General features: G+C 41.6%; 1 protein-coding gene and 1 long non-coding RNA gene across 2 annotated transcripts; both read left to right on the top strand.

Moving 5' to 3' along the window:
* Positions 1-205: 205 nt before the first annotated feature.
* Positions 206-4,080, top strand: FABP2 (fatty acid binding protein 2). Its single transcript, XM_054990702.1, has 4 exons — positions 206-482; positions 1,451-1,623; positions 1,788-1,895; positions 3,819-4,080. Exons 1-4 carry the CDS (start codon positions 416-418, stop codon positions 3,867-3,869), a joined length of 399 nt encoding a protein of 132 aa, XP_054846677.1. The 5' UTR covers positions 206-415; the 3' UTR covers positions 3,870-4,080.
* A 1,509-nt stretch (positions 4,081-5,589) lies between these two features.
* LOC129336831 (uncharacterized) lies at positions 5,590-13,855 on the top strand. The gene is made up of 2 exons (XR_008597750.1): positions 5,590-5,886; positions 13,599-13,855. It is a non-coding gene; the product is annotated as an uncharacterized LOC129336831 (long non-coding RNA).
* Positions 13,856-13,882: the final 27 nt, after the last annotated feature.

Below are 13,882 nucleotides of genomic sequence, written 5' to 3'. Positions count from 1 at the left end.
AGAGCAAAATAAAGAAGCTTGAGCTTCATTGCTGGTGCAAATATTTGTTTAATTTCCATCACCAAGAAGCATTGACACGTTTGCCAATTAAATAAGCATCATTATTTAAAAAATAAACTGTCAACGTAATCTATTATTCTGGGGCTGCAGCATATATATAAAGTGGACTCAGAAACCAGCAATTTCTCCAGCAAGACCACAGACTAGAGCACCCTGTTAACCAAGGGACTTGGGTCAATGGTAGTGCCTTAGCATTCTGGTGTCATGTGACTAATTGCACTTCAGTCAGCCACATCACTCTGTGAATTGCTTTTCAGATAAGTGAAGACATAAATCTGCCCTAGAAAGGTGTGTTGTATGTCAAGTTGGGCAGAAGTTACTTCAGCTTGATTCTGCTGTGTTACAACAGGCAGTCATGGCGTTTAATGGTACTTGGAAGGTGGAAAAAAGTGAAAACTATGAGAAGTTCATGGAGGTGATGGGTAAGATCTGGGTTTTCCCCCCGTGAGAATGTTTCTTCTTGTTACTGCTGAGTCCAGCTTCTCTTTTCATGTATTAAATATCTGCTATTTCCCATTTATTTTGTTTTCAAATTCATCTCTCTCTCTCTCTCTCTCTCTCTCTCTCTCCGTCTGTACGCTTGGATCTTTAATAAGTGGCAGGCAGAAATTCATGAGAAGCTGAGATACTATGATAGGAAAAGAGTTGGCTAGCAGAATGTTACCTGCCAAGTGGCTCTTAAATGGCCTCCTAGTTTCATTCACCCTCATAACGGTCAAGTGCTTCCGACTTGGAATGGCATAATGAAGAACACAGATCTTTCTTACATGCTAGTCTGGCAGGCTTGAGCAGTGGAGTCTGATTTTTTTAAATAAAATCCTACAGAAGAAAACCACAACTATTTCATTGGCTTCCTGGTATATTCTTTCCCAGACTGACATTTAAAGATTTAATATTGCTTTCCTTCCACCAGTTGGTGTGTTGCTTTCCACTGCAGAATATGTTAGGACTCTAATCTACCTTGGTTTCCTCTCCATTTTGCCACACATTTTCAGCCTGCTGCTATAAGCCAGTTAGGCATCTGTGATTTTCATTTGACTCCCTTCCCCCACATTCACTTCCTACTTTACTCAAGAAAATACCAGGATCATGAGGAAGACATTAGTGTATCCAATGTGCTTTACATTTAGTCTCTATTAATAGGGAAGTAAGAGAGATTTTGCAAACTGGCTAAGCATCCATGAGCAACTAATGACTAGTGGACGTAGAACAAGCTCGTCTGATCTGAGAGAGGCTAGCACTTGCTGCACACAAGACAACTACTTCAAAAGGCCCAATCAGAAGTCCAACCTGTCCAAGTTGAGCCTTCCATTAGTAAATATGCTTTCTCCAAACTTTTAAAAAATGGCCTTTTGTTATGTTTTTATTTACTATATCCTTTCCTCCGTAGGTATCAATTTAGTGAAGAGAAAGCTAGGAGCGCATGACAACCTGAAGCTCACTTTCCAACAAGAGGGAAACAAGTTCACTATCAAAGAGTCAAGCAATTTCCGCACCATAGATATAGTGTTCACGCTGGGAGTAGATTTTGACTACAGTCTAGCTGATGGAACTGAGCTCCATGTAAGAGACTTTCTATTCTATGATGCTGTTGCTGTTTGGCAAGGCTGCTGACTGAATGCAAACTGATGCAACTCCTGTAATCCTGTTTTGGGTTTCAGCAGTTTCTAAGAATTCATAAGTTCACCCATTTAGAATTGTCTCTGATGCCTGTTTTAACATTGTAGGGTAACTGGAACATAGAAGATAATAAACTTGTAGGCACATTCAGAAGAAAAGATAATGGAAAGGAACTTCAGGCTTTCAGAGAAATCATAGGAGATGAACTCGTTCAGGTGAGTTAATGAAGAAATGGTGATGGGTCTTTTAAAAAAAATGACAGCTTTTAAGGCTGAAATGCCAAGCTTCTCTCTTAACTGAGATAGATCCTCCTCTGCTCTCTATTTTCACTCACAAGTAATCTCTTATCTCCCCTGAAATACTGACATTTTAAACATCTGATAAACTTCAACCTACCAAAATATACCCCGGCTCATCATACATTTCCCCATTCATAAGAAGTTCAAGAATTCCAAGGTTGTCTTTGGCAAGGAGTACTACTTCAGCAACTCTGTGGTTCAGCAACCTCCCATCCAATAAAACAGTATTCCTAGTATATGGATCACTTCAGTCTTAAGGCAATGACATTCCTTAAGGATCCAGTGAAGGAAGGAAGGAATGTTGGCTTTTGAAAATACTGCAAAAGTACAATTAACATTACAGCTTAAAATACTTCTGCATTTACTACAGCTTAAAATACTTCTGCATTTTAATGAGCTGCTTTACTCCTAAACCAAGATTTCTTAACCTGTATCATAAAGGTTACTCTAAAGTTGCAATTCTATGTATGCTTACTTGGAAGTAAGCCCCATTGATGCAGTTGACTGACCTAAGTAAATAAGAAGTAAATATACTTAGAATCACACTGTATAGAGCTGTGGCATGGGAGCTATTTCTGCCGTGCCACAGTAATGCCTTGAAGAACCAACATATAAACTGGGTGAACAGGATCAGGTTGCGCTGCAACAATAATGAATGTATTAAGCCTTACTTACATGGGAACATGGTATTTTGTGTAAAATAAAATCTAAGACAGGGATACCACAATGGGGTATCTTAGCACAGGAATTCATCACGCTGAGAGTGCACTTTATTTTGTATTTGTCCTGCATGGTCAACATGGATATTGTGATCATCTTTAAAATAGCCATATGGTTTGTGTATACTCTCCAGACACACGTGTAAACTAGACAACTCTTAATCTATTGTATCACATGAAGCTGCCCTGTATTGAGTAAGCCCACTGGTTTAAGGTCAATATTGTCTACTCTGCCCAGACCTGGATAGCCCAGGCAAGCCCCATCTCATCAGATCTCAAAAGGTAAGAAGGGTTGGCTTTGGTTAGTAATTGGATAGGAGACCTCCAAAGACGACTAGGGATGCAGAGGCAGCCAATGGCCAACCACCGATGTTAGTCTCTTGCCTTAAAAACCCCAGCGGGGTGGGTGGTTTAAGTCAGCTATCACTTGATGGCATTTTCCACCACACACTGTCTGCTCTAATTAGAAGCAGCGCTCCACGGTCTCATGCAGAGTTCCTTCGCATCCCTTTAACTAGAGATGGCAAGATCGGAAGCAGAGACCTTCCTCACGCAAAGCTGATGTTCTGTTTCTGATCCACACCGTTCCACCAAAAAGATGTTACTGAGGTCCTACACATTTCTTCAGAAATAAATCCTTCAGGTTCAGTGGGTTTCTAGTAAATGCATTTTGGAATGCAGTTCTCATGAGTTTAGGACCACCACACCAAGATTTCTGAACACGCACCTATTCCTGGTCAAAATGCATCTCATATTAAATCGGGTTCATTGCCTAGAAATGTTTGTGCTGTAATAAAGCAGTAGTCCTTTAAGGTGCTAGAGTGTACTTTCTGCTTGATCCTAACAGTTAAATGAATGCAACGTTAAACTGGATCAGGCTGCAAGTAGGCATCTCAACAGGTGTTCCCTCATCATGTTATTTATCTGGGATAAATGAGATGTGTCCACCATTGTGTGGTAAGGTAGATACTTGGGCAACCATGTCTCCTTTGAAAGACTCTTCCTTGACTGACAAATGTGGAGCTAAGTAATCCTAGGGAAAATTAACATCCTTTATTGAATTATGTAAAATCTCAATGGCGTTCTTCTGATGCCCCTTTTTCTGTTTTCACTATTTTAGACTTACATCTATGAAGGTGTCACAGCTAAAAGAATCTTCAAAAAAGCTTGAACAGGATTGAAACATGATGGAGGAGTTACTATACACATGGCAACTGTGCTTTTTACAACAAGCACACAGTAACTCAGTCTGTTATTCTTTTACGGTAGAAGCGTAACTAAGACCTATTTATCTTATGTCCCATGTTTACTCAGTGTTACTAAGAGCTGTAAAGAATACTTAGCTTTCATAATGGAAATCAATAAACTTGTTTCCTACACTACTTACTGGCTTTCATTGTTAATTGTGTATTAGATACTGAATTATGGCTTGAATGCTTCCTCCCTTTTAAAGTTTGCCACCTTTACACAAAGCTATTTTGCACCTGTGTTTGTGGAAAGTTCCAGAAGCAACAGAACTGCATTTGGTTTCCTCTTAATGGGAGCACAAAAGAGATGAATTTTTGCAATATTTGTTTTATTTAAACAGGCAGTGCACAGAGCAGCAGACCTGCTATCCCACATCAGATTCCAAAAAGAGAAAAAGAGTACACCTCTAGAGGCTTCACTTCCATCCAACCCACAGTATATTCTGTATCTGCTCCAGATGCAAAGTGCAGTGTGTCCTTTCACACCTCTACACATACCTGCCTTCTTCCTTTAGCTCGACTTAATGTATTTTCTGAGTTCTGACCAAAACAGCTAGACACTATTTCCTGACAACTAGAAAACATTGATAAGATATACAACTATTTCCACTGAGATAGTAATCTCACAACAATGCAAAGCTTCTAAAGTAGATACTATGGATGGGTTCAGGCTCCCTGCTCTTGCTAGAGTGATTTCCTCTGGCAGTCTCTATTATAAGCTTGAGAGCACATTAGTACTAGGTTTAGCCACCTGACTAAAAATGCTATCTTTCAGTTGCATAGTATGTAACAGATTGGTTCTTGGATGCAGCCTATGCAACCGTGCCTTGAAGCCAAACTGATCTCACCCTATGTTTACAGCTGGATTTGAGTCCAGTGGCACCTGAGAGACCAACACGATTTTCACACTAATCAAAGCTCCCTTTTTCAGATACGGTCTCTCAGGTGCCACTTAAATCCTGCTGTTGTACTGCAGGCCAACACGGCTACTTACCTGACACTGTGTGAAGCTGCCCTGAAAGATAACTTGGGATGTATGCCTTACTCCACACACTCTTAAGTGCCTTTCTCTTAATAAACCTCTCCCCTTCAGGCTGTAATCCTCTGCATCCCCTCCCCAGGTTGCCATCTCCGGGTTAGGAAATTCCTGGATATTTGGGGATGGAGCCTGGAGAGGGTAGGGAAGGGAGAGCCCACCTTTTAAGGCAGCCATTTCCTCCAAAGGAACTGATCTCTAGGGCCTGCAGATCACTTGTAATTCTGGGAGATCTCCAGCCACTACTTGGAAGTTGGCAACGATAATACCCGCAATTGTCCCCAGGCTTCTCCGTCGGCGAGGAGAACTGCAAGTCTAGCCTCGTGAAAACCGCCCCTACGCACATTAGAGCGGAAGCCCAATTTCAAGATCAGACCGGAAGCGCCTAAGAGCCGGGGGAGCCGCTTGGGATCTCACTGAGACGCGCGTTTCTGCGTAGCGAGCGTAGATACAGGCGCGGGCACGTGGCGGGGGGGGGGGTCGCCTATCGCTTCCGAGGACTCGGCGCTTCCGGTCCTAGCCCAACTCCCAATACGCTCTCGCCATAGAGGCCCGGCGCGCTAGAGCGGCGCCGCGTTTCTCCTGCCCCGGAAGAGGGGATTATCGTGTAGCCCCGCCCTCCTGAGGGCGAGGGCGGAAGAGCTGGCCTTGTGCGTGCCCGCGAGGCGAGCCGCCTTCTTGACGTCCGCTCCGAACTTCGAAGGGGCGATGGCGGCTGCGGAGGACTCCGAGCTGCGAGAGCGCGCAGCAGTGGAGCGGGACGCGGCTGCGGCGACAACGACTACGGCGATGGGCGTCGGAGGCCCCGGGCCGGCTCTCAGCGGGCAGTCGTACTGGCTGGACGTGTGGCTCATGCTCCTCATCGACTTGGTGCTCTTCGTCTTCGTCTATCTCTTGCCCTGACGGTGAGCACCCCGGGGGGCCTGCACGACTCTGAAAAAGGGGTCTTAAAAGCCTGGCAGTGAAAATCAAATAGAATACAACGGGCGAGAAAACTGTCGCTGGGACCGGCCCAAACTGCTCTAAGTAAGGCCTATCAAATTGTGTAGATTTGCATGTATATACCCTATTACATTGTTTCTTCAGATGTCTGAAATGGATTATGCTGACTCACACACTGTCTTGAATCTCGCTGAGAAAGGCGGACTATAAATAATGTAAATAATATAAATCATTTCTGAGGGGCTGATGGAATAGTGAGGTGAGTAGGAGAGCTGATGGAATTTCTCTCCCCAGATAATTTCAGGTGCGTAGCCATGTTCTGCAGTAGAAGAGCAAGATTTGAATCCAGAATGGAACATTGATTATCACGTTTTATTGCCCTTTGAGAGGAAGACAATATCTGTTTCGTTTTAACAACTTTTTAAATTAATTGTTCTGTTATATAGTTCGTTCTCTGTGTGTTTATTTATAGTTCACTTTTTTAAACAAGCTTTTAATTCACTTCTTTATTATGTGAGTGATTGAAAAGTATTGGGTGTGTGTGATGGCCAGTTAGTTAAGAAGGGTGAGTTGTTGTTTTACAACAGAATCTCTAACTTACATTCTAGGGAAAACATTTTTTTTTTGCTTGCAATATTTTGCAATTCACAACCACGTTGTGTTGGAAACATCATTCACAATCTTTACTTCCCTGGAAAGCATTGTGAATGATGTTTCCAACACAAAGTGGTTGTGAATTGGGTTGACTAATAAGAAAAAGACATAATGTTATGGAAACACTCATTCTGGGTGTTTTGTATAGAAATAATGTTTGCTAGCACTGGGCGCAGAGAAAAGTAGATAAAAACTGCATAACTGGAAGATAAAATCTAGTTTGCGCAGAGGAGACATAAACAGTAGAAAATAATACCTGTCCATTTGCATCTCTGTGAAGACAGAAAAGGGCATAGTTTAATTACTTCATATAAAGGAATTATTTCAATCAGTTAAAAGAGGCAGCTTAAGGATGATGCCAAACCATAAGCATACAACAGCACATCTACATCTGAAATGAAACAAAAATTAAGGGAAGGCTGAAGCAGGGTTCCTCAATCAAGAATCCCAAATGAACCAAAATATGTATTCTCTGTGTATTATCTGTTTTGAAACAGATCCCTTGTGTGTTTAAGTGATCACACTTCAGCTAAGCCATCATTCAGAGGTGTTTTAAGAGTCTCTTTCAAAAATTCATTAACAGTTTCTTAGCAGTCAGTACTGAGCCAGTCCAGGTACTGAGCCAATCCAAACCTGTGTATCTTTGACTAAATTGCTGTTTTCTGCGCCTACCATATTCTTGGAGTAGAATAACATTGTTTTGCAAATATACTGAATGTGCTTTTATGTTTGTGGATGTATTTGCCATAAAATTGCAAAGTCTTTTGATGTAAGTTCTCCTGATGCTTTTAGCTACACGCTTGAGCTGTAATTGCAGCCAGTAATGACAGCTGATTTAGTGTTTGGTTATTTGAGAACACACAAGGAACAAATAGGCTTGGGGACAAAGTTTAATACTTTTTAAAATTTGAACTTTTGATCCAACCAACCAGTTTCAAATTTTAAAGCACAGTTGGAAAGCTAATAAATTCCCCTACAAGTAGCTCATACTAATTGTGCCTTTATCTATCACTGTTTTTGTAGTATAAGTCATAAATCAAATAGAAAGTTATTTTTTTCCGCATTTATATAAGGTTTACATTATATGGTGTTTTACCAAATCCTGATAATCTCCTAAAGTATATTAGACAATTGTAGCTTATTCTTTTGCCTTTCCAATGAGCCTGAGCAAGAAATTTGGTGTAGAGGTGTAGTGGTTAAGAGCAGCAGGACTCTAATCTGGAGAACCAGGTTTGATTCCCTACTCCTCTGCTTCAAGCCAGCTGGGTGACGTCTCTCAGCCCCACTCATCTCACAGGGTGATTGTTGTGAGGATTATAACAGCACACTGAGTTGTTGGTACCCAGTTGTCCTGAAGGGCAGTGTATAAAGCAAATGTTGTTGTTGTTCTTTTGATATGCTATGGTTAGGTACATGAGAATGGCTCCTCGTTATGTGCTTTTTATCAAATGTAACTAAATAATAGGTAACTTTGTGTTACTGAAAGAAAAGTTCAGCCAGTGTTCAATATGCATATGTTTCTATTTTCAGTTCTTACACAACTCCAAAATCTAATTTTTTCACACTATTTATCATGTTTATCATCACAGAGATCCTCTTCTGAGCTCTAAAGGTCACCTGCAAAGTCCACTTCTGTTTTTTTTTCCCTTCTGGTTGCTACATGTCTGTAATTTACACATAACAGTAAATCTATAGGACAGACATGAGCAGTTTGGCAGTTGACAGGAATACACACATTTGCATAACATCTCAAAAATTGTAATTGGTATGTATGGTTTACGTGTCCATTTGATGACAAGATTGCCGTTCAACCCTAATCTTTTGGGCTCTGTACATTTAGCTGACTTTGCAAACTGCATCTGCAAATTCCCACCTGGAAGTGGACCCTAAGGATGTGCATGAATAAGCAAGTAATCTTTGCATGGTGGAACCTGGTTGGCACATAAAAAGTTCATAGCATAATTCATTTACAGAAATAGTGCAAGTATTTGAAATATACATTTGACAGGTGAATTGCTGTACCTTCTCAAACAGCTTTGTAGATACATCCCATGTCTTCCATGGTTGGTTGAATGTTTTCCTGGTGGTTCTTGACTTTTCTCAGTAATTTTAAGGGCGTTACCTTAACCTGCAAAAGCTCTCAATGTTAAGGCCAGTGAAGGCATGTAGTCCAGTCATGGCAATGAACACATACTGTCCAAAAGAACTTTAGAGTTTGCTTATATTAATAAATGTGTACTCTTTGTCCCACATTTCACAAACATGGGTCTTGGTGTTTCACTTGGAAATCCATTTAGCATACTAATTTGAACATTTGTGTCTCTGGTTCTTCTGGAACAACAATAGATTTTCTCTCACCTTTGCTGCATGTAAATTGTGCTGCAGCCTCCTCCTGTCCGGTGCTTCATGAGTAGACCTCAGCTGACATATTTCTTCCCAAGAGGATTTTGAAACAGGCCTCATGAATTGTATAAAGTATTTTCTCTTCCAGCCTCTTCATGTACTTAGCATTCTCCAGTGTTGCTCCAAGAACCTGATGAGCTCTGATTTGTTAGATGAGCTACACAGACATCTTTTTAACTGTGGATTTTGTGAGCTGATGCAATATTCTTGCAGGCAAACACTTGTTCCTTGCTTGCATCTTTCAGTATTTTTTACTGAAGGTATGCAAGTTTCAAGGTATGCACCAAAAACACCTGTCTTTTCACTCTGGTTATGTTTGTGAAGTATAACACAGAATATGGATTCTGCTAGCCGTTCAAGTGTCTTTTCATTGCCCTTCATCTTCTGTACTAAATTCATTCCATCAGTGATGCAAATAGATTGGACTGGTATGGTTTCCTCTGAATATACATTTTTCTCTAACAGTCTGGCAAGCACAGCCTTATTAGTCTTCTGGTCTAATCACTATTTGCAAGTGCCCAAGGCAGAGGTCCTAGAGGATGAGCTAAGACATTTCTGCCATCAGACAGCAGTGCTGACAGTGCTTTGTTCTCGTGGCCTTCTTACATGCCCAGGGTAATGCCAATCGCCACTATGGGGTCACGTAGCAATTTTCCACAGGCCAGTTTGGCTAGGGATCCTGGAGGTGTTTTGCCATCTTCTGGGCATGGAGCAGGGGTCGCTGGGGCAGTTGTGTGTGTGTGTTGTGAATTTCCTGCATTGTGCAGGAGGTTGGACTAGATGACCCTTGAGGTCCCTTCCAACCCTATGCTTCTGTGATTTCTCATATGCATCTACTTAGGCAACGAGGATAGTACGCTTGAAGAGGTTTCAGACTGCTTTCATTTCAACTTTCTTGGTTTTACCATAACTGCATTTTGTCCTTTTATTGATATTGGAAAACGTTCTTAGGTTCTACTTGATAGCCTATCATGAACATTGGTAGTGGTACATCTTACTTGCTAATACATCTTCTTGAATTCCAAATATGCTCCTCTCCAATTTCATGAGATGTGAGACCCCTGGCAGTATCAGTGGGGGGTTACTACACCAGTGAGCAAGCCAGCCAAACCTGCCCGATCATGGCTTATTGGATTCAACCATTTGTTTATCATTAGGTCAACTAAAGCTTGGACATTTGCCTCTTTTTTATCATAGTCAGATGGAAATCTGAGTATCATCTTTCTGCTGCATTTAACCAATCCTGCCTCTTCTTCAGAAACATGCTCTGGTATTCTGATGTCATATAGTACTTACTGACAGCTCCTGGTGTTTAAGCATCTTAGTTCATTGTTTCTTCTGTTGTCTAGTCTACAGGAATTTGCCCCAATGGGCTTCTCAATCCTAGTTGCACTGAAAATCCACCTTGCATGAAATATTCATGTATGTCTGGATGATCAACTGGAAGAGTGATCATCTGGACATAATAGTATGGAACATAGGAGGCGTATTGCAGTCTGTCATAGGCAAAGAACCATGGAATTGTTGCCCATTTGCATGTCAAATGAAATACCCAATCACTTAAGTCCAGAAGAATTCTGCTGTGTCCAAGTAGGATACCCAGAATGCTGACAGACTTCCATTTTCATCCCTAAGGTCATTATGGTAGTCTTCAAAGAGCTCCATAATCCTTGAACATGATGGATTAGCAAGGATTTCCTGTGCATACATCTTGTCAAAGATTGCTTACGCTGTTCACCATTTCATCCAGATACACAATGTCTTCTCCATTAATGTCCTTCACCCATGACTCGAAACCCTGCCATACTCGCTGCATAAGTGATTCAGTAACAAGTTTGTTATGTCTGACTGTGGTTATACCTGTGACTATTATCCTGGCTACTGAACCTGACTGAATGCACAAATCCTGAGCCCAACATTTTGAAACCGCTTAAGGAAGATGGCAAAAAAGTGCACATCGTGAGAAATAAGCTATTCTAATCATGATGGTATGCTTATTTTTCCTTGATGCTTCCATATGATTGCTACAGCTTTTGCATACAGTGCCTGATCAGATTTACACACAATTAGAGGTGGGCATGAACCGAACTATGAACCAAAGTTCATGATGAACTGGGCCAGTTCGTGGGAGCGCATTTCTGATGAACCGTGACCAACTTTTAGAGTAGTTTATTTGATTCGTGGTTTGTCACTTAGAATGTGCCCTTTGACAGTCAGAGATGCCAAACTCACAGGGAGTCTTCAACAGGCTCTCCTCCAGCCACCCTCCAAGTTTGGCGAAGATTTGAATTCAGATGTCCACGTTATACACCCCCAAAGTGGCAGACCCCCAGGAAAGTTCCATTGCCAATTGACTTGCATTGGCTCCATTGAAGTACATTGCCGCACCAAAAAGTCGCCATGAAAACGTGGGATGGAGTTACAGAATCTTCCTCTGAAGAGGAAGTTACAGACTCTTCCTTTTCATCCCATATTTTCATGGCAACTTCTTGGTGCTGCAATGTATTTCAGTGAAAGTCAATTGGCAATGGAACTTTCCTGGGGGCAGCCGCTTTGGGGGTGTACAACTTGGACATCCAAAATATAATCTTCACCATTCTTGGACGGTGGATGGAGGAGAGCCTGCTGAAGACTCCCTGTGAGTTTGGTATCTCTGACTGTCAAGGGGGCCATTCTACAGCCCCCTGAAGTGACAAACCATGAACCAAACAATCCGGTTTGCAAACTGGGGCAAGTTTGTGAAAGTTCGTGGTTCGTGAAACGCGACGAACCACAAACTATGGTTCTTGGCATTTTCCGATGTCATGCCCATCTCTATACACAATCTTTAACAATTGTTGAGTCTCCATGTTTTTAGGCTGGTTTAGAACCTTACAAACAGTTGACATTTCAGTTGCAGAAACGTTTATTGTTTTGCTAGAGTTGTGTAATTGATTCTTCTTTCAGGTGTCAGCCCATTCATATCAAACAGGTGGGTGGCTTGTTTTGGCAACTAGGAAAATACAAGCAAAAGTTTCATCTAAAGGGTGTCATATTTTAAGAATTATTTGACTTGATTATTTTAGCAGTAACGTTCATGATTTATGTCTCTTAATTCTCTGTGGAGGCAGCAGCTATGGAAGAGCAGATTTCCAAGTTTAACTGTGATGCTGTGTATTCAGGGAACATGTAGTTAGAACTGTTACATTTTGTTTATTTAGGAACTGTTGAGAAACTCCGTTTTTGTGTGTTTACTCCCCCCCCCTTTTATCTTCGGATTAGCTAAGCACCACATTTGCATTGTTGCCCTTAATTCCAGTAAAGCTGGTTGCACTGGAGCTGTGAATGCCTTTGAATGGCTTGCAGAGAGTCAGAGCTAGACCTGCTTATATGATGCTAACAAGACTCCTTGTTTGGCTCACCGAAACTCAAGATGGATTACACAGTGCAAGTCAGGGCTAGCAATAGCATGAGGCGTGTAATAAGCAATGCAGTGGGACTAGGGTTACTGACGTTTTACACAAACCAGAGACATATGTCAAACAGTGCATAAAATAGTACTACAGAAGTGGAAGACAATGCAATAACAGCAGGACAATATATACTACTAACAGATAATAGTGTGTGTAAAGTGCCGTCAAGTATGGAATACATACCATACACAATGGCATTGTCTACAGTCGAGAGTCTTGTTTCTTTTATAAAAGTGCCTTTGTGAACCATTCCATTATAATATAGTCCTGTTCTCTGTTCTATAGTTTCCAGAATATCAGAAGCATTTAATTACTTCATGCACTACTTAGGACTGCTAAGGACTCTTCTGAAACTTCAAGATGTGGATTTGTTAGGAAGCACTTAGAAGCTGGCTGTAGATTACCAGCTGCTTGCTGAAGCAAGCGGCGAGGTTTGATGGTTTTAATTCTGCGGAGTGACCATCTCACAGCCATCCCAGTCAGTGGCTCCAAGCTCTTGTTCAGTGCCTCCGAGTCAAAACAACATGACTAGCAGTAAGAGACTCATGTCTTCCTACCCATTGGGCTTCTATTCTCCTTCCTCCCCCCCCCCCCTTACAAAGAAGCAACAAAGAGGATTTTCAGTTTAAGGGTTGTGTACTGGGAAGAGCAGTATCATAGCTCCTTCTTGAGGCAAAGAGCTGACACACACACACACACACACGCACGGTTTAGGGCACTCCACTTCCTGCCTGTGAAGATAGTTGTGGAGATTCTAAGTAGCCAACTTCCAGAAAGAACCCACTTGTTAGCACTTCTCCAAGACAAGACTAAACAGCAGATAGCTTACTGTCTCCCACATTACCCAAACATACTATGAACAGGGGCCATGAATGAGAACCCCCTTCCCTCCCAAGTCCTCAATGACTTTGCAACCTTAAGTACTATACAGCTTTATAGTTATAGCTAAACAATCCCAGGGCTAATGTAATGTATTGCTCCATAGGAACTTTGTCTCAGATAATAGCTATCTCCGGGCTACTGCAACTGGGTGCTGTCTTTGGAGTCAGCTGATGTCCTCTGGGGCACAGAACATCTGGTCTTGACAAAGTCCCAGAAGGTAATACTGCTGTTCAAATTACACTGGTTTTATATGATGCACTGACAGGTCTAATTCTGTCTTCTAGGACAAATGGGTTACTACCATCAGCGGCACTTTGATCCAGAACAGAACTGACCAGCACTGGAACTTTTATGTACAGACCAAGGGGTGATGCCTTCCACTATATCTGAAGTGTTGGTGCCTGGGTTCTACTCCTTGGATGTAATTTCCTGAAGAGAGTTGGAGAGATGGGATTTCATCTTTGGTTTTCAAACTAAAAGAATGGAAGATATGCCTTATTTTGAATGTTACGCTTATTATAAAGATAATTGAAAGTTTTAAGCTGTTTTGAAGTAATTTCCTTTCAGT

This window comes from Eublepharis macularius, chromosome 10, assembly GCF_028583425.1.
Source record: "Eublepharis macularius isolate TG4126 chromosome 10, MPM_Emac_v1.0, whole genome shotgun sequence".
In the NCBI taxonomy this organism is placed as follows: Eukaryota; Metazoa; Chordata; class Lepidosauria; order Squamata; family Eublepharidae; genus Eublepharis; species Eublepharis macularius.
Note: the sequence above shows the minus strand (reverse complement) of the source record. Positions and strands in the feature narration are given on the sequence as shown.